Source organism: Drosophila kikkawai, chromosome 2R, assembly GCF_030179895.1.
Source record: "Drosophila kikkawai strain 14028-0561.14 chromosome 2R, DkikHiC1v2, whole genome shotgun sequence".
Lineage (NCBI taxonomy): Eukaryota > Metazoa > Arthropoda > Insecta > Diptera > Drosophilidae > Drosophila > Drosophila kikkawai.
The window spans coordinates 15,984,794-16,008,361 of record NC_091729.1 but is presented as its reverse complement, the minus strand read 5'-3'; the positions used below and the strand labels follow the sequence as shown (position 1 = coordinate 16,008,361).

General features: G+C 46.6%; 6 protein-coding genes across 8 annotated transcripts; 3 read left to right on the top strand and 3 right to left on the bottom strand.

Annotated features, from left to right (window-relative positions):
- Positions 1–360: 360 nt before the first annotated feature.
- On the bottom strand, positions 361–6,457 carry Mdr50 (Multi drug resistance 50). The gene is made up of 9 exons (XM_017166899.3): positions 6,244–6,457; positions 4,890–5,115; positions 4,546–4,826; positions 2,308–4,261; positions 1,934–2,239; positions 1,688–1,827; positions 1,064–1,625; positions 854–1,000; positions 361–789 (listed from the first exon to the last, which is right to left on the bottom strand). The coding sequence occupies exons 1-9, from the start codon at positions 6,351–6,353 to the stop codon at positions 589–591; spliced, it is 3,927 nt and encodes a 1,308-aa protein (XP_017022388.1). The 5' UTR covers positions 6,354–6,457; the 3' UTR covers positions 361–588.
- A 1,003-nt stretch (positions 6,458–7,460) lies between these two features.
- SmydA-1 (SET and MYND domain containing, arthropod-specific, member 1) lies at positions 7,461–10,252 on the bottom strand. Its single transcript, XM_017166774.2, has 6 exons — positions 9,939–10,252; positions 9,428–9,879; positions 8,320–8,748; positions 8,148–8,255; positions 7,841–8,025; positions 7,461–7,751 (listed from the first exon to the last, which is right to left on the bottom strand). Exons 1-6 carry the CDS (start codon positions 10,068–10,070, stop codon positions 7,510–7,512), a joined length of 1,548 nt encoding a protein of 515 aa, XP_017022263.1. The 5' UTR covers positions 10,071–10,252; the 3' UTR covers positions 7,461–7,509.
- A 378-nt stretch (positions 10,253–10,630) lies between these two features.
- On the bottom strand, positions 10,631–14,357 carry Usp20-33 (Ubiquitin specific protease 20/33). The gene is made up of 5 exons (XM_017166913.3): positions 13,895–14,357; positions 13,437–13,794; positions 12,603–13,377; positions 11,120–12,543; positions 10,631–11,056 (listed from the first exon to the last, which is right to left on the bottom strand). The coding sequence occupies exons 1-5, from the start codon at positions 14,210–14,212 to the stop codon at positions 10,740–10,742; spliced, it is 3,192 nt and encodes a 1,063-aa protein (XP_017022402.1). The 5' UTR covers positions 14,213–14,357; the 3' UTR covers positions 10,631–10,739.
- Positions 14,358–14,555: 198 nt separating this feature from the next.
- On the top strand, positions 14,556–18,540 carry Snrk (SNF related kinase). 3 transcript variants are annotated; one of them, XM_017166915.3, is made up of 9 exons: positions 14,556–14,661; positions 15,086–15,362; positions 15,439–15,657; positions 15,767–15,942; positions 16,001–16,361; positions 16,425–16,550; positions 16,608–16,737; positions 16,800–17,471; positions 17,530–18,540. In XM_017166915.3, exons 2-9 carry the CDS (start codon positions 15,157–15,159, stop codon positions 18,244–18,246), a joined length of 2,607 nt encoding a protein of 868 aa, XP_017022404.1. In that variant the 5' UTR covers positions 14,556–14,661; positions 15,086–15,156; the 3' UTR covers positions 18,247–18,540. The 3 variants fall into 3 exon arrangements, with proteins under 3 accessions (XP_017022404.1, XP_017022403.1, XP_070140940.1); XM_017166914.3 differs by having other exon boundaries at positions 14,596–14,816; XM_070284839.1 differs by having other exon boundaries at positions 14,596–14,816; positions 14,909–15,362.
- A 188-nt stretch (positions 18,541–18,728) lies between these two features.
- On the top strand, positions 18,729–20,318 carry Orc4 (origin recognition complex subunit 4). The gene is made up of 2 exons (XM_017166769.2): positions 18,729–18,970; positions 19,028–20,318. The coding sequence occupies exons 1-2, from the start codon at positions 18,779–18,781 to the stop codon at positions 20,213–20,215; spliced, it is 1,380 nt and encodes a 459-aa protein (XP_017022258.1). The 5' UTR covers positions 18,729–18,778; the 3' UTR covers positions 20,216–20,318.
- A 225-nt stretch (positions 20,319–20,543) lies between these two features.
- On the top strand, positions 20,544–21,302 carry ETH (Ecdysis triggering hormone). The gene is made up of 2 exons (XM_017166756.2): positions 20,544–20,729; positions 20,789–21,302. The coding sequence occupies exons 1-2, from the start codon at positions 20,547–20,549 to the stop codon at positions 21,218–21,220; spliced, it is 615 nt and encodes a 204-aa protein (XP_017022245.1). The 5' UTR covers positions 20,544–20,546; the 3' UTR covers positions 21,221–21,302.
- Positions 21,303–23,568: the final 2,266 nt, after the last annotated feature.

The window sequence follows — 23,568 nt, the reverse complement described above, 5'->3', positions numbered from 1 at the left end:
AGCCGTTTGAGGTAGCCATTGCACCATTCGAATGCATAAAGTTTTTATTGTTTATTATGCAATCGAGGGGCTATTCCTGCCTTATCTAGAGTGCTATGTGTTGTGTTCCCTGTAAGATTTTGCTTATTTTTACGTATATTCTAAACTAGTTATAGTTGTACAATAACAAGCGAGCACAGCACACAAGAAGATAACTCAGCTCACGGCGATCCAAGTGAACAGATGATCCGTTTGGAGGTCCTAATTTAAGCTAAATTGTATATGGGTTTCCAGTGGATAACCAACCGATTCGACTGGGTAATATGCAATTAAAATTAAACAAACAAATCGATGTAAATTAAAATAAAAACCAAACAAACATTTACATACAAAAATATCGAAAATATCTTTATTTCTTAGAATATTGAAGCACAGTTTCGATTTAAAATTCATTCATAAATTCCTCGAGATATTAAATACTTAAATATTCCTAAATTAACTAAAAACTATGGACTATTGTTCAGAATACTAGATAGTGTCATTGTTCGCAATTCACTAAGCTACATGATTGGCTAGATCTAGGCTAAGATGATGATGTGATGATGGGTCCTACATGGCTCCGCTCTGCAGCTTGTAGAGCGTGTAGTAGAGTCCGCGATTCGCGAGCAGTTGCTTGTGATCACCGGTTTCACACACGACTCCGTTCTCGAACACAAAGATCACGTCCGAGTGGACAATGGTGGACAGTCTGTGGGCTATGCTGATGGTGGTGCGACCCTCGGAGGCGGCATCGAGGGCATCTTGGACAACCTGTAAGGATTGCAAGGATGAATAAGTATTTTCAAAGGGAAGAAAAAGCTCTCTTCCCACTCACCTTTTCACTTTCAGCGTCCAAGGCGGAGGTGGCCTCGTCGAGCAGCATGATCTTGGGATTCCGGATGAGAGCTCGGGCAATGGCAACGCGCTGCTTCTGACCTCCGGACAGCTGGGCACCCTTTTCGCCCATTCTTGTGTCATAGCCCTAAAAAGAGAAAATTCCAATTATGAAAAATCCGACCTAAAAAATCTCACATAAGAAACTCACCAGTGGCAGGTTAGCGATGAATTCATGGATATTTGACTTTTTGCAGGCGGTGATGATCTCCTGATCGGTCACAGTCCTCGAGTTGTCGCCATAGGCTATGTTCTCCCTGATGGTGCGATCGAAGAGGATGGGTTCCTGGGATACAATGCCCAGCTGGTTGCGAAGATTTCTCATCGTAACGTCGCGTATATCGCGCTCATCGATAAGAGTTGCACCCTCGTCCACGTCGTAGAAACGCTGTATGAGCTGAATGCAAGTGGACTTGCCACAACCCGAAGGACCAACCAGCGCCACCTTCTGGCCCTTGGCCACGGCCAGACTGAGGCCCTTGAGCACCTGCATCTCGTGACGCGTGGGATAGCTGAACTCAACCTTGTCGTAACGGACATTACCCTCGCAGTGCCACGGCGCCGGGGACACTCCAGGCCTATCCACGACCTTCGGCTGGCGACGCAGAAACGTGAAGATTGTCTTGGCCGCCGACACACCCTTCTGCATGTTGGGAGCAAAGGCCAAGGCGTTGGCAATGGAAGCAGTGCCCATGATCAAAGCTTGAGATACCCTGGAAAAGTAACATTTGTTAGGGGTTCCCTTTCTTTGGATTCTTCTAATCCCTCCACTTACTTGAAGACATCTCCGAACTCGATTCCACGGTTGATCACACACCATGTTCCGTAGTACATGCAGGCGGCATAGGCGAAGAACATCAGGGAACGAGCCAGACCATACACCAATCCACGGAAGTGAGTGTTCTTCTTGGATATCTGCAAGGAGAAGAGTGGTTATTCTTTGTGCTCTCCCTCTCTACACTTCTTAATAGATAAATGGGTGGTTATAAAGATAAGCTAACCCCCTTTTGTCTTGACCTACCTCAACAGCTGGAATCAGCATGCCAATGTAGGTCTGATGGAACATTTCCTCGCGACCCAGAGACACAACAGTGCGAATGTTTGAAACCACCTCGACGGCCAACTTTGTGGAGTTCTCCATTGTCTTGGCCGAGCCCATGTTCTCCTTGGCCATCAGGGTTCTCTGCATGTAGAAGGCAATGAGGATGAATGGGGTGAAGGCCAGAGCCACGAGACCCAGACTCCACTCGTAGTACATGGACAGACCGATGCCCAAGAGGAGAGTAGAGATCGATTGGATGATGGTTCCAATGCGCTGACCAGTGGCCTAAAGATGGAACAAAAAAGAGAGTTTAATAAAGAAAGGTTACCACCAGAACTCTCTGATGGACTCACCCCCTGAACGGCAGCCGCATCTCCGGAGAGACGGGCGCAGAGGCTTCCCGTTCCATTGGCCTTGTCATCAAACCAAGCAACCTCCTGGCGCAGCATAGTCTCAAACATGAGTCCTCGGATGCGTTCCGTTAGTCGCTCGCCAGCGATTCCAAAGAAGTAGATCTGCAGGAAGGTGGCAAAGCCCACGACAATACCGGCGATCAGGAAGTACAAGCTGTACTCGTTGGTGTTGTCGCGCACATATTCATCGTTATCCTTCACGGACAGGACCTGGAGAATGCTGCCGAAAAGCACGGCAAAGATGGGCATGGCACAGCCCATGATCACGGAGGAGATACAGCCCACGGTAATCTGGAACCACTCCGGCTTATTCATCTTCATAACTTCGGCCATGGGCTTGACTTCGTTGGGATCCTTGACCTTCTTCTTTTTCTTATCCTTCTTCGTTGATGTCTCCACCTCTTCCTCATCTTCGTCGTGAATGACCTTAATTTCCTCTTCATCTTCGTCCTTGATGTCAAAGTTCTTGTAGATATCACCAGTGGGACTTAGGACAGAGCCGTCATCGTCACCCAGTTGTGTGGTCACCAGATTGTAGTAATGATCCTTCCGTTCCATAAGCTCTTGATGGGTTCCACTCTCCACCACCTCTCCCTTATTAATCACCACAATCCTGTCTGCCCGACGGACAGTGGACAAGCGGTGAGCCACAATAATTGTGGTCCGGCCAGCACTGACCTTCTCCAGAGCGGCCTGTACCTTGGCCTCACTAGCTGTATCAAGGGCGGAGGTAGCTTCATCCAGGAGCAAGATCTCGGGGTCACGGATCAGGGCGCGAGCGATAGCAATGCGCTGCTTCTGACCTCCAGACAACTGGGCTCCTCGCTCTCCCACCAGGGTATCGTATCCCTTGGGCAGCTTCTTGATAAATATAGCTGCATTAGCAGCGGCAGCAGCGGCCTCGATCTCCTCCCGGGTGGCATCTTCCCGACCGTATCGGATATTCTCGTAAATGGAGGTGCCGAAGAGCACTGGCTCCTGACCCACCACACCGATCCTCGATCGCAGCCAGTTGATATCGATGTCCTTCAGATCAGAACCATTAAAGTAGAGACTGCCGCCTTGAGGATCGTAAAACCGCTGGATTAACTGGATGCAAGTGGACTTGCCACAGCCGGATGGGCCCACCAAGGCCACCGTCTGTCCTCGGTGGATCTTCAGGTTCAATCTATTCAGAATGGGAATCTCCGGCCGCGTGGGATACTGGAACTCCACGTCCTTGAACTCAATGGTCGTAAGGGGCTGATTCAAGTTTTTACCCTGAGCGTCGATCGGATTGATGGTGGGTATCTGTTCGATGATGTGAAAGACCTTCGCGCAAGCGCCCTTCGCAATGCCAAAGGCCTCGATGTAAGGCGCCGCCATTCCGATATTCATGGAGCCCATCATGACCGAGAAGAAGACGGTGATCATGGTACCAGCATCGTAGTTTTCATAATAAGTGTCATGATAGCCCTTGATCACCAGACCCACTCCGTACCAGAAGGCCAATGCATAAGAAGCGTAGATGAAGAACCAGAGCAGACCGAAGCCGATTCCGGAAAACATGTTCCTCTTGATATTAAGCAACTTGGCAGCAACCACGCGTTCTTTGTAAGCGGCTGCTTCATTGGCTTCACCCTCGAAGGCTTTCACGGTTCGGATACCGGAGAGTGCACCCTCGGCCACTACAGCGGCGCCGGCATACATGCTCACCTCCTTCTTGGCCAGACGGGAAGTAGCCACTGAGACCAGGCCCATGGCGATGAAGGTCAGTGGAAGACTGGTTAAACACACCAGCGATAATTGCCAGCCCTTGACGAAGGCCAAGACCAGAGATCCCACGAAGGATACAAAGTAGTGGACAAACATCACCACCTTTTCAGCCAGGCCATCCTCCATCTTGGAGAGATCTCTGCAAGGGGAGACAGATTTAGATTAGAGTAAAGGTAATGTATAATCTCTGGGGAAGATCTTTCTTTAAGATGGAGATTTGAAGGATTTTATTTAAAAGTTATATAGCTAGTTTAGAGCTCTTTTAAGGTTCATATGAACCCCGGAGATAACCTTTCTAATGATTTGTAAATCAAAATGTAGATAAGTCAGCAGACAAACCATTTTTTGATACCGCAAAGTGATTATAATTTTCCCCGAATAGTGACCAAATATGTGATTGATAAGGCGTTTAGAGTGACTTACTCATTCATTCGGCTGGCCACTTCACCGCTCTGGTTGAAGTCATACCACTTCATGTCTTGATGCAAAATGGAGCGAAAGAACTTTGAGCGTATGGTCAGGATCTGGGAGTGGGCGGCGTAGTTGAAGCAGGTGATCGATAGATAGGAGCACACCAGCATAACGATGCCAATGTATGTGTTTTGCAGGGAGAATTGCTGGACTTTGTCCAGAAGTAAATTGCCCGCATCATCGTCGGCGCGGTAGGTCTTTCCTTGAACAAGATCACCCAAGTCAATCATGTCCTGTAATACGAAAAGGATTTAATGTTTTAAAGAAAGATCTTTCAAGAGATAAATTCAACTCACATTGGCCAGATTGCCAAAGATCAAACTGTTGGCAGGAGTTGTGAGACCGGTGGCCACGGCAGCCAGCAATCCGATTGCGTAGAGCATGCGATCCTTTTTGGTGGCATAGCGGAACATCTGGAAGTAGCCCACTTGTTTGATATCCTCCTGGTACTTGAAGCCCTCCTCTTCCTCCTCCTCATTTGCGTCGTCATGCTTGGACTTCTTTTTCGACTTGTTGGGCTCACTGCAATGGTAATAATAATAAAGGATGGCAATCATAGATGGTTATCAGTCGTTTCTATTGACGCCATAACCCTGAACCCATACCAGGCGCCGCGCGCGATTCGCGAATCACCAATCGTGCACAACCTCTTTATCTACCACCCATGACAATGGGCAAGGTTCCGAGTGGTTTCAAACAGCCAATAGCTCTGTGACCAAACTTCGGGTTTACTATCTTTGGGGCGATATGTGTGTGCATATGTATATAGTACTAGGCTCGAGCTCCCACTCGTGGAATCTGATTACGCCGTGGGTTGGCATTCACTCTTTCACTCTGTCTCTAGTCAACATTTATTGCATTAGCAATCAATGAATGATAAACAAATAACTTTGCTGATTAAAGCGACTATATAGTCACACTTATTTATGGGCAATCTAATAAGGAAAATTTAGGTACTTAAAAGGGTTTTCAATTAAATTTAGTTAGGATAGTTTTTAGGATTGATCTATTAGATGGTCAGGAGTGTTTAATTACACAAAAGCATTATATTTCTTTGGATAAAACCTAATCTATTCTTTCATCAAGGACTTAAGTCTTAGGTGACCCCTAAAACAACACCCTAAACGTATTTATGTAGCTTTAAATGATTCACAACTTTTTTTGAAGATAGTCAAACTTTAAATAAAATTCAACACTTGAATAATTAATTTATTTCCCCTTTTTAAAAGTCACTTGCACTGTATCCACAAAGTCAGTATTACCCCATCGATAGGGTATTTAAGAATTAATATACGCAATGTACATTGATTAACCATTATACATATAATTAGCAATGTCATCGTTGGAGAGCATTTTTGGCAAAAGGTGAAAAACTTGAATGGAATTCGAAATACAGTCAGCGTACTCAACGGAAACATGTCAATTAATTATAAAACTAGATGTAATCTCTTAAGTAGAGATTAGTTTAGCACAATTTAATCAATTAAAAGGCCATTAAAAGAGGTATAGGCCTGTGATTATTAAGCCTTCCTGATTTCACTAATTTCACAGTAAACACTGGAACACTTTGCAGTACACTCAATGTTCTTAGGATATCCTTTTGAACTTTAAAATTATTAATTATTTCATAATCACTTATAGAAAACTCACAAGCTCTTTCGATCCCGGTCCTCAAGCTGGTTGCCCAGGACAATGTTTGTCTTGTACTGGGATCGCGAATTTTCATCGTCCTTGACGACGTGGCCGTTCGTGCCGGTCATCGTACACACTAGTTAATCGAAGGTCAGGACACTATAACTATATCTATCAGCAGACTATATCGCGTAGTGGCTGGATAGAATCACATGGGCCGAAAAAAAGAGACCTGCAGGCAGCAGCGACTAAAAAAGACTATTAGAATATGGCCGCTACGCATGGGTTTATATTCCAATGGCTGCCCGGCGAGAGTGGAGCCTTATCAGCTGATAATGCGAATGTTTATCAATATATATTGAGCGGAGGTATAAAATTCTTAAGACTAATGGTGAGTTTGGTCTGCTGATGAAATTCCTTCAGGCCAGATGGAAAATATACGAAAACGGATGCACGTGAAGCGGAATCTGACGAAACCGATTATAATGTTATGACTGAAAACGTGCTGTGTTAGCCCCGATGGGATATTTAAGGGGTTATTTAAAATACAATAGTCCTCAAGGCAAAAAGCTTTGCCATAGCTTTTTTTCAGTACCCCTAGGTCAGTGACTTTCAAAAAGTAACGTAATTAGTGGGATTTTCCTTTTAAAAATGATGATAGTCTAGCAATGAGGTATTGAGACCTTGGACATTAGATCAATCAGTGATTAAGAATTTGACTTAAGATTTTGGGGCCAAGGGACAACTAATATCATTTTGTATAAGGTTATAAATTGGCACTATGCCTTGACATAGATAAATGAACAGACTTTGCCATAATTCTGGTCTTTAGATAAAAGTAAAGTCATCATTATCAGACAGCCTGGATATTAAGTAAATGCTAACAACAAAAGATTGCATCATGCATAATGCAATCGCAATCAATGGGTTTTTACTGATTGACTTTATATAGTTTTGAATTCCTTCACCTTTAGGGCTGTTTGGAAATAATACCCTTATTTAGCTTTAGCCATTTTATAAAGTCACGCTCGGTACGCACACACCAGCCCGTATAATATCTTATCCTTATCACCATGGGGACTGTCAGCACGGTTCTTACTCACTGGCGGGAATATAAATACGGAATATACATATAGATCTAATGGGCCAGCAACTGATGACGTTGGACCCGTGACTGATGACATGACTGGACAATTTGTAGGCCATTTATCAACATTTGAATAACAATTGGCGGGATCCAGTTAAGGCAATTTATTGGTAATTTCAATACAGGCTTATGATTACTTAGGAGATCCTAGTGACCATGCGCAGGGCATCGCGGTTAATCTTGGCCTGCTTGAGCATGTGACCCTCGACAAAGATGTCCGACTCGTACTGCAGATAGTTGACGCACTTGTCCACATAGAAAAGGGACTCCTCCAGGCGGTCCTTGGGCGACAGGCTCGTTTCCAGGGCCACGCGACGTGTCTGCTCGGCAATAGCCGAGTGCAGCTCGAAGCAAAGCGTGCCGAGCATGCGAACTTCACCTGTGGAACATATAAAAAAAACGAATACAGTCAAACAGGCACTTGAGATAACACGGCGTATACTTGATTATCGACAATAACACACTTACACGGCGCTATTATCTCGTACAACTCGATGAGCTCGCGAGCAAATTGTAGTTTCAATAGAAGACGGTCGTCTGGGATCACCATTAGCTCTTGCTGATCCTTGGCCAGTAGTTGGACCAGCAGGATCTTGATCTCACTCATGTGGTAATGCTGCGGCGGCAGCCACTTTTCATAGTGCTTGAGGTATCTGTGAAGTTAAGGAGACAAAAAGGAGATTTATTTTTGGATTTTATGGAAGATCTATTAACATGCGTTTTTCCCCCCAAATTATTACACTTAAAATTAAATTTAAATTGCAAATACACTCACTTTAAACCACTTTCAACATTCTTTTCCATGCTGTGGATATCCTGGCCAGCTCGCTCCAAAATGCGCTCCACATAGTGCTTCTGCACCTGCTTGTGGCACTCACGGCAGCTGCAAAAGATTAGGGAAATCTTTCAAGATCATAAAACTTTATAAATAAAACACAAAAACCCACCGCCAACTGCCGTTCCAGTCATCATCCTTGATGGGCAGCATTAGACCACCACACTTGCGATCCTCGCACTTGATGGCACTGTAAAGGGTGTCCAGCTCGGTCACATCCACACATCTCACGCAAGCGCACTTGAAGAGCTTCGTCTGCATCAGATGGCGCTGGCGATCGGCAGTGCCCCACACTGCATCCGAATAGCAAATGCTAAGGTGAGCATTCTTCTTGATCTCTCGCGGTGCCCACAGGATGCAGTGACCGTTTTTGTTGAAGCTCTTGGCCAGATTGGGTAGGCAGGAGTTCTCCACAAAGGAGGCAGTGTAAAAGACAGCCACATGAGGTGGATCTGATATGGGCACTTCGTGGCCATTGATCTGCAGGGCACCTACAGCTCGCATGATCTCCTCCTCGCTGAATTTCTGGGTCTTGAAGAATCTGAAGGAAATAAGAAATGTGATTATTTAGTTTGCCAGATGTTATATGACTTATGAAAGCATTTATGAATATATTTTGTTAATTTTCTTTAATTGATTATTTAACTTTCCAAATTTCGTATATCTTATCTAAGGATTTATTAATAGATTTATAAATTTTGTTTAATTTCGATAAGGTTTAATGGGTTTTATGTGTAACATGAAGTCTGCAATCCAGCTTTCTTTAGCTTTGAAAAAGCTTTCTTAATGATGAATTAGTTTTCTTGATGAAATTCTAAAAAGGTTTAAAATAAAAAAAGCTTTATAAAGGGTCTTAAAGTTCAATCATTCAAATTTTCTATTTGAATTGATAGTAATTATACTAATTTGTTTTGTTTGATTATTCAATTTGTTGATATTTCATTGTTTATAGATAACCATTTGTAAGATAGTAATCTAAAATTATTTATATACCTCTAGGAGTTATGGTAACAAGCTTATGGAATACCTTTCAAGATAAGATAAGATTGCTTACATTACGCTTTACACATTGCTCTTTCCATAAATGTGTAAGAAATGCCAATTATCTGTTGCATATTTACTGTATTTTAAGTAAATGATATCTTCGATCTTGGGATTTAAACATTTTATCCCTTTAACACAACTCTTACCATTATTATTCCCTCCCAACTAATACCTACTTTGGTATAAACTGCCCGATGCTGGTCAGATCCGCCTTCCATTGATTGGAGCCCCTTCTGGTGGACTCCAGCGACTCCAGCTCCTGGAACTTGCTTGCCTTCTCCGGACTCGTCTCGCCAATAAGCAGACATCGCACGGTGCTCAGGCAAGTGTAGAGCGGATGAGGCCCATTGAACTCAGTCACATTGACCTTGTCACCCCGATCCTTGGTCAGGCCGCACTCGGCCTTGTGCTCATCCAGGGACTTGCACTCCGGGCCGCACAATGGCCAGCCGCACTCCGAGCAGTCAATGTGATCATCTGCCTCGATGCTGTTGAGACAGCCCAGGCAAACGGGTGCCGAAATCTGAGAAGGTCCACGCATCAGAGGAGCCTCCTTTAGGATGATCTCGTACGGTTTGATGGTGCGTGTGGCCACCAGATGCCGGCCCAGCTGTTCATTGTGGGCGATCTGCAGGCGGGGTGGGTTGAGGTTATGTTGGGTCATCGCTCGGATATATGGGAACGCACCTTGAATGGATGGCAGCTGGGCTTGTGCGTTTTCCAGTCCTGCTTCTGATGCTGGACGCTGCAGTAGGACACCAGGTTGCAGTTGGAGCACTTGTTCTTTGTGGGCTCTTGGCACACATGGCAGGGATTCATCTCGGCGGAGGCTGCGGCACGGCACACAATCAATAATACCGAAAAAAATAAAGAGGTGGTTTTCGTTTAGCCAGAGAGAGAGTCTCGCTAGTCGCTAGATGTGCTTGCATCCACCTCCGCAAACTCTTTGAACTGGGCCAGTGGCGGAAGAGCAGCATACAACCGACATTTGCTCTGCTCAGCTGCCGTACTCTGGCTTCTTCGGCTCTCTATAAATAGCAGCCGCCGTCGTCGTTGTCGGCGGCGTAGCGGAGTGGACCAATGCGATGCCTCCGTAATGAAATTAAACTAGGGATTGATTTTTCACTTTCTGACCATGCTCTCTACGATTTATTCTCTATGTTTACACCAACTTAAATCACACTCCCACATATATATATTTATTATATACTATATATATACAAAGGTCGGTCCTGGCACAGGAGCCAGGGCAAACGTAAACTGGTAGGGCGCCGGGACTTAGGGGAATGGCAATACGATTAATTTATAAATACATTTTTTTTTTATATAGCTTAGATAGCCTCCAGCCTCCAACCCAACCAAAAACAAACACATTGGGGTATTAAACTAATAACGCTTTCGTTTACGCCTAAACTTGGTTTTCGTGGGCCTGCGAATCGGCGACTTGCCAGGGACTACACCACCTTGATCCGCTGGCTGATCCATCGATCAAATGTCAGTCTCGTCGCTCGGCCCATTCGCCTCGCGCAGTGTCACGAACTTTTGCAGCGTCACGTTCTCCTTGTTGTTAGTGGTTGCGTTGCTGCCGCTTCTGGTGCCGTTCCGCAGCAGCTTGTTGCCCTTTTCGTGAACTCCGTTCACCTGGAAATTGTCGCTTTGGAATGGTATCGAAATGGGTAAGCTGTATTCGCTCGGAAATGCATTAGTTCGCTCCTTGCTCTTGTCCTTGTCCTTATCCTTATCCTTGTCTCTGCTGTGCAGCTCGCCCGCTGGCGGATCGGCTTGTGTGTTGGCATTGTAGTTTCCTGGATAGAATAAAAGGAAAATAAAATAAAATAAATGTTTTTTAGTGCCAGGATTAAACTCACCTTTGGCCCCAAACATCTCCGCATGCTGCTTGTAGGCGCTGCGATTCCGCTTGCCCTTCTTGCGCATATTTAAACGCATGGCCGAGACCTTCACTCTCGCCCTGTTGCGCTTTGACTTTGGACTACTTGGCTGCAGATCCGACTCCGCCTCCTCGGACTGACGCTTGGCCGTCGGACTTCGGCTGGAACTGAGACTCGGACTCGGCGTATTGCGTCGCCCCAAGTTGCTTTCGGTGTCGGAATGATTGTGCTGGTAGTCAAGAGTCTCAACTACATCCTGCTCCGGCATGACAACGTTCTCCTCTCGCTCCTCCTGATGCTCCTCGTCATCGTTGCACTCCTGATCGTCCTGATCGATGATTTCAATCTCGCCGGCATCATCTTCGTCGTCGGAGAGAGCCTGGCGCAGCATGATTTCCGGTCCGCCACCGTATATATTATGCAGGAATCGCCACAAACGGGCATTGAGTTGGGCATAGTCCGAGCCCAATCGAACGCAGCTGACGGCGGCGGTCATAGAGCCATTTAGCGATCCATTATCCATGGGAGCAGCAATGCCCTCGTTGGCTATCGGTCCCGGCTCCTTGTGGGTCTTGCCGCGCGAGAACTGCTGCCAGGAGCGCAGCCAGGGCATGGCAATGGCATAGATGGCCGTCGAATCGAACTCGTTTTGCAGGCCATTGTACCTTGTGAACTCGTTCAGCTCGTACTGCTGACGCCGCGACAGTGTCTCTGCCGCCCGCTTGCATATCTCGCACTCAAACATGATGTTCACCGCCGGTCCGCCGCCAAATGTTCGATAGAGATAGTCCCACAGCGGCTGCGAAATGGGCACCGCTATTTGGCTGATCAAGTCCGCCTTGGAATGTAGAATACCGCCGTGGGGGCAGAGCATCTCCTGGTTGTTGATCGGCCCCGGCTCCGAGAAGGTTGCTAGTCGCGACAGCCACTCTCGGGTCACATAAAACTGGATGTCCGAGTCGCACAGCGGATGCGTGGTGGACAAACTGATCGCCGTCTCCCGTATAAGCTTCATCTGGGGGTTGTGCTTCTGGTAGAAGAGCACATATGCCTGGCAGGTCTGCACCGTCTCTGGGCTCACTTCCGTCACGTATTGATCATCGAACTCATACCATCGCCCGTTGAGTGCGTTGCGGGCATAGCAGGTATAGTGGCCACCGCCCACAGTGCCATGGTGACAGATTACCGACGAGAGGTTGTATATGGGCACCTGGCTGCGGCAATCCTTGTGGATGTACGGTCGCATATCGAAGCCCTCCAACGGGAAGTAGACATCCGACGAGATTTTCGTGCTGTAGGATAGGTCATGACGGAAGCGCTTCAAATGTATGCACAACACCTCTGGCAGGGTGAGCACTTTGGAGAACTTGATGCCTGTGCGGAGCTTGTTACAGCGCTCGCAGCTAAGAGGAAATGGGTATGTGTGTATTCAGTTCATCCATCAAGTAACACTTTCTCTTACCTGTACATATTATCCCCCTTGAGCTCGTCGGCACTAAAGAAGCTGGCCATGCAATCGTAGAGCGTCACTGAGGGTCCATAAATCCACGAGCGTAGCACATTCCACATCCAGGCCAGCCAGCCTTCGTTGGCCCTTGCGGACGTCTCGGCGGCATTCAGGCTCTGCACACTCAGGCTGTGCGTCTGGTGGAGAACGTTGAGAAAGTCGCGGTTAGGAATGGGCAGCGATAGGTCCTGGAATGTCTCCTCACGCGTGGACACCCGATCGCAGGTGAGGCATTGTACAGAGGATAAGAGCTTCCCGTCGAATACGTCGCTAATGATGGAGCGTGCCGCCTCTACTGGCTTTTGCTCTGCGGTGGATCCATTTGGCTGTTGCAGCTGCACTGGGTGGGTTTCCGGAATGTTGCCGCTGGAGCCGTTTGTTCGACGCGGCGTCACAAAGTACTCTGTCTTGAGCAGCACCTCCGCCGAGCGCTCCGACATACTGCTCTCGCAGGTGTCGTACTCGCTCTCGGAAGTCGCTGGCGTTAAGGAGGGAGGAACCGCCTCATCTTCGTTGTCGTCATCCGTCTCGCTGGGCGGCTGCTGTTGCTGGGACTGCAATTGTGACTGGTTTTGGGGCTGTGGCAGCATGGATACCTGCTCTGTGAGCTCCTCATGCAGCTGGTCCATAAAGCAGCGGAGAAACTCCTGGGTGTCGTGTTGCTGGTAACCCCTGAACATGGGATGCACCGACCGAATGCCGTACAAAATGCCACGCGGAGCAACGGCCTCTGCAAAATCGCAAACTTTAGTAGGTTTTCCAGCTATCAACAGGAGGATGATGCAGAACCTTTGTTTCCGTCGACTTCCTGCCAAATATCCTGCATAAGGCGGCGATAGCTCTTCGCCAGGCCAGCGGGCTTGCAGCGACGGACGCTCTGGTCGGCAATGTACTCCACCAACTCGCTGCAGTTGATGAAGTAATGCGTCATGGGTGGCAGATTGCTCAGCGCCTGCAGCGCCGAGTTCATGTAGCAGGTGTTGGCAATGTTCTGGAGGCCCACGCGACCCGTGCCTGGGCCTGGGCCCAAGACCTTTGCATCCTCCTCGCTCTCCTCCTTTCTGGCCAGCGAGTTCAGCGATCCGCTAAAGACTTGGTCGTGGCAACGACTGCCTCGCGAGTCGGTCATCGCACGGCCATTCGTTAGCTGTCACGGAGAAAATCGAAAGTCATGTAATAGGCGAGTCCAAAACAATGCAAACGAAAGGGACAGTTCCCCCGGAGCGGAGCACCACTCCGCATCTCACCTTGTGCCCCAGATCGCAGTCAGCGGCGCGGCTGTGTGGGTCTACATGTGGACTGTGCTGATGTGGGCTGGGACTCACACTCATTATATCTCCGAGCTCGGCGTGGTTCCTTTTTATTGATATTTTTATAAAGAATTTTGATTTGGGATGAGTGCCTTGGAAATGTTGAGTGCCCGACGCTCTATCCAGCCAGAATACCGTACCGTCTCGCAGAAGAGGCCGGCAAAATAACGCGTTATCTGCATGCCTCCAGCTGGTCACACTCACCAGGACTCCTATGTACGGAAATATGTTTCCGCTTAACCCTGTGCTTTCCATGGATTTCCGTATTTTACACGTTTTTGCCTATGCAAAAGGTGTTTTCTTGCAAAATATGTGCAAAATGTTTGGAGTTGTAAAACCGTATAAGAAAGCCCGTGCTGCCCTGTATAGGAAAGCCTGTGCTGCCAGACTGTTGACACAACGGCTACTCTATTTTCCTATTTCTCTAGTTTTAAAATTTTTGACTCCGCCTAACTTCGATATGTTAAAAAATCAAGCTAGTCCCGAATAATATCAGTAAATTCCTCATTAAATCAATTTAAATAGAAACCATTCAAATGTGCCGCAATAACAACAGTGTGGCTGTGCATTCTTAAACGAAAATCCCAAAACGTTCCAATCGATGCGTTTGCATTGACGAGCCTTCCCTACTTCGGCCACACTAATTAAAATTCAGAAAAAAAAAACGCAGAAAATAGTCGAAAATGTGTATACAAAAACTTTAAGTAAGCATTTTCATGTGTGATAAGGGCCAAGTATTAAGTGAGAGACGTTCGAGCGGCCAGTGAGAGGCCAGGTTTAGTCGCTCCCTTCGCGGAATGGGACGCGCATCGTAGTTTTCCCTTCATCGGCTGGCGCTGGCGGAGATTCCCTGCAAACGGTAACAGCCCTGCCTTTCCGCATCCCCTTGTGTAATAACAGCCCTGTACTTGACCTACTCCTGCCCGAAAAACTTTAAATATTAAAAATAAGGACACCGAGTGAATCACTTATGGGAAGCTAACCGAAAACTTTCTCGATGGTTCAAGTGGACTTGCCGCTCCCCTCGCCATTCAGGGCAGCACCTATTACATCAAAACCCCGTTCATATAGCAGCACTCAAAACCCGAATGCCCAGCAGTTTGCCCGCATTAAACACTATAATTATAGTTTTAGCTAATCGCGGATAGTTGTGCCGCAACACGCAGCCCGTCGTTGGAAGAGTGCCAAGGAGTGTCATCATGACGCTGGAGACGCAGCCCGTTGGCGGGGTGAGTGACGGCAAGATCGCGGGGCTCTATGACCTGGAGGAAACGCTCGGATCCGGCCACTTTGCCGTGGTCAAGCTGGCACGGCACGTCTTCACCGGTGCCAAGGTGGCGGTTAAAGTGGTGGACAAGACCAAGCTGGACGAGGTGTCCAAGGCGCATTTGTTCCAGGAAGTGAGGTAAGTAAGGATTGTTTATGATCTTTTAAAACAGAGTTAATTAAGGTTGTTCCAAATCTTCCCTCCTCCTTCCCAGATGCATGAAGCTGGTGCAGCATCCGAATGTCGTGCGACTGTACGAGGTTATTGACACGCAGACCAAGCTGTACCTGGTGCTGGAGCTGGGCGACGGCGGGGATCTGTACGATTATATAATGAAGCACGACGCCGGGCTGAGCGAGGATCTGGCTCGCAAATACTTTCGCCAAATCCTACGTGCTATCACGTACTGCCATCAGCTGCACGTGGTTCACAGGTGAGAGAGAGCGTGCTCCAGCTGATAATGCGTCGCCGTGCTGTGCGCCAATCACTGATTTACGTAACCTGTTGTTTTCAATCCAATCCGAACTCTCACACATTTACAGGGACCTGAAGCCGGAGAATGTGGTGTTTTTCGAAAAGCTGGGCCTGGTCAAGCTCACCGACTTTGGGTTCAGCAACAAGTTTTCTCCGGGACAAAAACTGGAGACGTTTTGCGGCAGCCTGGCCTACTCGGCCCCGGAGATACTGCTGGGCGATTCCTACGATGCGCCCGCCGTGGGTAAGTCACGAATTAACGATTTGAAAGCCCGATATTGACGGATTAATGTTTTCCATAGACATTTGGTCATTGGGAGTCATTCTGTACATGCTGGTCTGCGGACAGGCGCCTTTCGAGAAGGCCAACGACTCGGAAACTTTGACCATGATCATGGATTGCAAGTACACGGTGCCGTCACACGTATCCACAGATTGCCGGAATCTAATTGGCTCGATGCTGGTGCGGGATCCCAAAAAGCGGGCCACCGTCGAGGAACTAGCCTCCTCCGCCTGGCTGCAGGCAATCGATGAGCCCGACTCCTCCACCACTGAACACATTCTGCCTTTGGTCAGCCGCCAGCAGTTGGGGGAAGAGGATCATGCCTTTATCATACAGAAAATGATAAATGGAAATATTGCGTCCAAGGAAGAGATATTGCAGTGAGTAAAGGAAACGTTCGCCACTAGATATTTCTGGCTGACACATCATCATCATCATTTCAGGGCTCTCGACAAGAACAAGTACAATCACATAACGGCCACATACTTTCTGCTGGCCGAGTTACGCCTGCGACGGCGGCGTGAGGAGCTGGCTCAAAAGCAACGGCCCCTAGTAGATCCCAGCATAAAGTGAGTAATTACGAATACCCTTAAGAATTCCATTTCTCAACACAATTTGTACATTAGAGTGGGAGACGCAAGTCGCAAGCCAGTGCCTGAGAAACCAAGTCCAACCACAGATACCCCCAAGGGAGGAGTACCCATCAGCATTAACGTGACGCCAGCCGCTCAGTTCGCCAACGAGGGAGGCAAGCCAGTAAGTTAATTAGTTATTCGTTTACCTTGAAGAAATCCAATGAAAAGCATTCACTTGTGCAGGACAAACGCAGTCGCAAGTGCAGCATTGTGCGGGAAGAGGATGAAGAGGAGTCGGCCACTGAGTGCTCGGGCATAGGCAATGAGTTGAAGGTGACAGCATCACGGCGCGAGCCCGTGGCCAGCGATGGCCTGCTTAATCGGTCACTGCTCGAGCATTCCAGTCCGGAGGAGCCTGCAAATCAATCGAGAGCCCAGCAGTTTCCCACTTGCGGCGTGCCAAGTAATTCTCGCACAAAGATTGTGGTCTCCGTGGATGCGACGCTGGCCCAGAAGCTCAAGCAAATGGAGAAGAGTGCCAAGATAGACGACGAGGACACGCTGAGTGGCCTCAAGGAGCTTGAAATAGGGAAGCTGAAGCCGCTACCCAGCAGCAGCAAGAATCCCGTGCTCACGCACCGACGCACAAAGCTAAACAAAATACGGACACCGTCCTGCAGCAGCTCAGAGGCCTCTGACGATGACACCAAGACGCGCAACAAGAAGAAGATCAACAAGTTTGTGGGCGACACACCAGTCCGGTTTCGCATGCATCGGCGGGACTCGCATGACGACTCCAGCGACTCGCAGGATCAGCTGTATCCGCCGCCCGGCTCGGCCAGCAGTGCGGCCAATTTTATCTCGAAAAGTGGCTCCGTAAGTGGCAAAAAGGAGGGACAATCGCAGTACAAGGAGGTGAGTTTACCTAGACCAGAATTTAGCAATTGCTTAAAACGCAAAACATTTATTTCAGCCAAATAAATCGGAGGAAAACCGAAAATCTCACACTCAAAAGAGCCGGAAACAGCACAAGGATCATGTTGACAAGCATTCCCAGGCTGAGAAGCAGCAGCTAGCAGAGAGCACCATAACAGCTACAACAGCAACATCAACGGCAACAAGAAGGCGACGCATGCGCGAAAGCCAGTCGTTGGATCGCATCACAGAGGCTCAGGAGTACGAGATGCGGCATCGCTGCTACGCGGAAAGCGAGGCGGCGGCGTCCACCCAACATATCGATCACAGATATTCACTACTCAACCTGAACACCACCAGCACATTCTCCGTTGCCGAAACCAATGAGGAGTACGAGTACGACGAGGAGGCTGACGATGCCACGGACCAAATCATGAACACTTTGAATGCAGCCAAAGCTACGCTTCAACAAGAGCAATATTTAAATAACAACACCAATCTTAGTAGGAACTTCAATCAGAATCACAGCAACTTCAGCAACAGCCACAGCAGCAGCCACATCCACCACATCAGCCAGAAGGGCAACAACAGCAAGAAGTCCAACGAAACACCAAAAGATATTTATAATCTGAACTCAATCGAGCAGATCGATTTGATTTTGGAGGATAAAAGCCTTACCAAAGCAATACATGTAACAACCGGCTCTAAATGCTTTGTCACCATGAAGAAAATCCGACGGCTGGGAAAATACTTTCCCGTGATGAACTTCTCTTAATAGACACAGTTACTTCATTGCAAAAGTGCATTCTAATTATTAAAAAAGAACTCTCGGTTAAGCGAACTACATACGTAGAGAATATGTGCATGTATTAATTAAAGCGTAAACGTTATACCCCGCGAGAATATATATATTAAATTTAGTGCGTAGCGTAATTTGTTTTTGTCTGTCGTCGTCATTACGCTTAAATTATTCTAAATATATTTATTTATATGTATAATTGTAAGTCTAATCACTCAATGCAATATTTAGTGAAAATAAATTAAACCAATATAAAGTGCCCGCATAAAATGTTTTGTATTTGATTTGAAATTGATTTGGAATCTTTCAAAGGTTTTTAATTGTTTCAATTTGTTACCGTTAAGTCGATAGCAATAATTTGTCAATCATCGATTGACAAAATTGATTGATAACTATTCTTAGAGTGACCAGCTGAGGGGAACTATTATCATCGGAAAAACTGTCGGTCACACTGATCTATTCGCGCGCGAATCGTGCTTCCGAAATAACAAACGAAAACAAACAAACAATGCCGGAGGCCGTGCAGGAGTTTGCCAAGGCACGACGCTTCCTCAAGGAACGCCTGCAGCGGGACTACACAACGCTTCGGGGCTACTCCGAGGAGCGCTCCAATGTGCGCCAGCTGCTACAGCGAACGGCGGAAATGGGCGAGTCCAATTCCCTGCTGCTCATTGGGCCGCGCGGAGCCGGCAAGACCACGGTTAGTATGGAGACACAGTAAGAATCTTCTTAATAAACCCTTTCCTGACCCTAATAGCTTATCAATGCTGTGCTGACCGATCTGCTGGACAACAAGGCGTTCGTGGACAACACGCTGATCGTGCATTTGGACGGGAACCTACACACGGACGACCGCCTGGCCCTCAAGTCGATCACAGTGCAAATGCGTTTGGAGAATGCGGCAGATGGAAAGGTTTTCGGATCGTTTGCTGAGAACCTGGCCTTTTTGCTGCAGTGCCTCAAGTCGGGCGGCAAGCGTGCCAAGAGCGTGGTCTTCCTGCTCGAGGAGTTCGACCTGTTTTGCACACACCACAACCAGACGCTGCTTTATAACCTCTTCGACGTGTCCCAGTCCGCACAGGCGCCTATCTGCGTCCTGGGCGTAACCTGCCGCCTGGACGTGATTGAGCTGCTGGAGAAGCGTGTCAAGTCGCGATTTTCGCATCGTCAGGTCTTCCTCTTTCCCACCTCGGATCAGTTGGAACAGTATGCGGCTCTGTGCCAGGAACTGCTCTCCCTACCCAGCAACAGTTCACTGAAATCCGCGGCGGAGCGTGTGAACAGCCTTCAGATGTTGCGATCGGAGGCTCTCAGCTTTGGCCGTCGGCACTTTGACCCCGCAGCCTACACATTCGACTCCAGATTCCGGGAGGGCTGGAATAAGCAGCTGGCCAAAATGCTGGCCAGCCAGCCCGCCCAGCGCACCCTGCAAACGCTTTACGACTTTGACATCAGCGAGGCCTTCCTCAAGAATTTCCTTTTCCGTTTGGTGGCCCAACTAAGGGAGGAATCGCCGCACATCACCGCCGAGCAAATGTCTGCGCTGGCCGCGCAGTATGAGGGAGACGACAAGGTTGAGCTGCTTTGCGGCTTGTCCGTTTTGGAGCTGTGCCTCATTATTGCCGTGAAGCATCACTCGGAGATCTACGACCGCGATCCCTTCAACTTTGAGATCATCTTTGCCCGCTTCTCCAAGTTCGCCAAGGTGTCCACAACGATGCAGGGCGTGGAGCGGTCCATTGTGCTGAAGGCCTTCGAGCACTTGCGCATTGGCGAGCTGATTTTGCCGGTGTCCAGCGGCTCTGGAAACGCCTCGGGCAAGGTGCAAAAGGAGTTCGAGATGCACAAAATGGCCCTGACCTATGGGCAGATCCAGCAGGCGGTGCAACGCTACCAGGCGTTGCCCACGGAGGTGGCCCAGTGGTCGCAGAGCTCCCTGATTTAGCAATTTTTCTAGAGCTGAAGCCATTCCCTCAATTTCCTTAATTTTGTATACTTATTTATTTATCTTAATAAAGTTGATATCTTATGTATATTCAATTGCTTTATTGATACCCTGTATTTTTCTTCAGCGACCAAAATAATTATATAATAATATGCATTCAGGTCAGCTACTTGACTAGGCTTCTTATCTACACCAAAGCCTAAGGAATCGATAATGCTAATTCCTGGAGCATCTACCCGCATTTATTTTGCTTCCAAATGTGGGTTCACTTTGCCATATAAAAACCTTCCACTTCGCTGTAGCCATCAGGTCAAGTGGGAACGGCATCATCATGAGATCCTTAACACTTCTGGCTGCCTCACTCCTGGTGGCTGTTGTGACCCTTAGCCAGGCGGATGATAGTCCTGGATTCTTCCTGAAGATCACCAAGAACGTGCCCCGTCTGGGCAAGCGAGGCGAGAGCTTTGCCATGAAGAACCTAAAGACCATTCCCCGCATAGGACGCAGCGATCAGGTGAGAGTTTGAACAGAAAACGTCCTCTAAGGATTTAAATTTATAAGAATCTCTTCCAGAGCTCTGTGACTCCTCTTATGGCCTGGCTATGGGATCTGGATGTGTCGCCCAGTAAGCGGCGTCTGCCCTCTGGGGATTCGGTTGGAAAGGAGCAGGAGCTGAATGTGGTGCAGCCCGTGAACTCGAATACCCTGATCGAGTTGCTCGACAATAATGCTATACCCAGCGAGCAGGTGAAGTTCGTGCACTGGAAGGACTTTGATCGCGCCCTGCAGGCAGACTCCGATCTCTACGGCAAGGTTATCCAGCTGGGACGTCGGCCGGATCACCACCTGAAGCAGACCCTCAGCCTGGGCAGCTATGTGCCCATCTTTGGTGAAGACGGCGACCAGAATCCGGCCTTTATGATGTACAACAACAACGAGGATCGAGATCTGTATGGCGGCGGCAGTCGCTACGACCGTAACTTCCTGAAATACAATCACTTGTGAGGAGAATCCTTTTGGACAACAGTAACCCAACATATCTCTGAATATGGCAATTATAACATTTATTTCTATATTTAAACATTTAAGCAGCAAAATAAATGAAAACTTTTTAAAAGTATTTTTAACAAGAAAGAAAGCTAACTTTGGCCAGCCAAAGTTTGTATACCCTTGCAGGTAACAATTAAAGTATATCATAACTAAGCCAAAAATTCATTAATTTCGATTCGGAAAGCAGTTTTGTGTTAGTTTTCATTAATTTAAAAAAACTGCATACCAAATTTAAAATTTTAAGAAATCAAAATTATTGGCCATTTTTGCTCATTTTAATGATGTAACCCCTTATAAAATTTTGCAAAAATGGCCAAAAAATCGATTTCTTCCGGAAATGTCTAGAAAGATTCGCATGTTAATGCTGATCAAGAATATATGTGGTTTATGGGGTCGAAAATGATTTCTTGACTTAGAAAAATATTATTTTTTATAAAATCGGATTTTTTATATTAAAAATCTTCTTGATTTTTTTAAAATTAAAAATATCATAACTCGGCCAAAAAGGCATTAATTTTAAATCGGAAAACTGTTCTGCGCCAGATTTTCTACAGTTAATAAATCTGCATACTTCATTTAAAAATTTTGAAAATTCAATTTTTTATCAAAATCAAAAATTTTAATGATGTAACCCCTTATAAAATTTTGGAAAAATGGCCAAAAAATCGATTTCTTCCTGACATATCTAGAAAGATTCTTCTGTTGATGCTGATCAAGAATATATATACTTTATAGGGTCGGAAACGTCTCCTTCACTGCGTTGCAAACTTCTGACTAAAATTATAATCCCCTGCGAGGGTATAAAAACTCATTAAGCATTGAGAAACCCACCGCTTACAGACTGGAGCAGAGCCTTTTCTTATCGCAGTTCCATCCCGGAAGGAATGACAATGAAATTCTCATTGAGATTGGGAGCAGCGCACTAACGGCGCTTCTTTGACAGATTCGGGTCCCGATTTCCAGGTCCACACTGCATCTTAATCTGGCGTGTCAACAACCCAACGGCTTTCGCCTTTCGCAAGATGACTCAATGGAGCACTCGACGGTGGTCTTATCAAATTTATGGTTCCCCCTGATGTTAGGAAATTCCAGCGATCGCATTCTTTGGCCGCCGCCTAATTGAATTAAGCGATCTGGAGACGGAGATCCACATCCATATCCAAATTGAATACGCAAACAGGATCGCGGCGCCGTCGCATATTAGGATTCTTGATGTGTATATTTATTTTGCTTAATTAGCGTTGCGCTGTTAAATATTCGACATGCCATTGTCATTATTTTTATTTGTTGACCAGAATTCGCGAATTTAGTTATCTCCAAAGTCAATAAACAATTATAAGTTACAAGCCGGGCTCAGAAACTCTCGAATACACCGGGCTCCAAGCAGACGCGATGACGACGCAAACTTGACTTTGAAATTTTTGCAAATGCCCCCCAATGTTTAATGTTGTTATTGCTTTTGGTATTTTCGATTGTTTACTTTGTTTTTCAATTTCTATTTCAATTGCAAGGCGTAGAACAAGTTTGGTGGATATTTGGTCAGTGGCGTAGCCGGAAAATTGGCAAGAGGACATTGTTATTAGTTATTTAAACCACAAAATGCATGTCTTTCTTTGAAAGCCATTTAAAAAATTTATTTGTTTGTTACTTTTTGGAAATAAATTAAGTTTGCTGTCAGCGAAGTGAGTCACTTTTTCAGTGCTTTCCCTCCGATATATAAAAGCTAAAAACCATTAAAATTGGCATGAAGATGTTGACTCTTTGATGCTTATTTTAATGGCTTTCAGTCACAGTCTATTTTGACTTGACTAATTTAAGGTTCTTGGTCATTTGTCTATCTGTTAAAATAAAATAAAACATGCTTATATTCCATTGTGTGGAAGTATATGGTATGAAATTATTTTTTAATAACTTATTTATTACGAGTAAAGCAATTCTAATTGAATAATTTGAATACCCTAAAGATGGTGTTTATAAGAAAAAATCTTTTAAAAAAAAACAAAAGGGATAAACTTTTAGAAAATGTCTTGTGTATTCTAATTATACTAAAACCCTATTTTAAAGAACTTTAGTACATAACTCAAGATTCTATATCTCATAGAGCAACACAACCCCTATCTTCTTTATTTTCACCCTTTATTTTATAAGCTTTTCTCCAAGCTACGCCCCTGCTCGCCTCTCAGCTGCTCTCCCTTGCGCTTTCGCTCTGCTAATTACTTGCTCTCCCTCGCTTTGGGGCTTTTGGTGCTCCACCGATCGCTAAGTCTCTCGCCGCTCTCTCAGTTTATTTGGAGCTCTCTGGC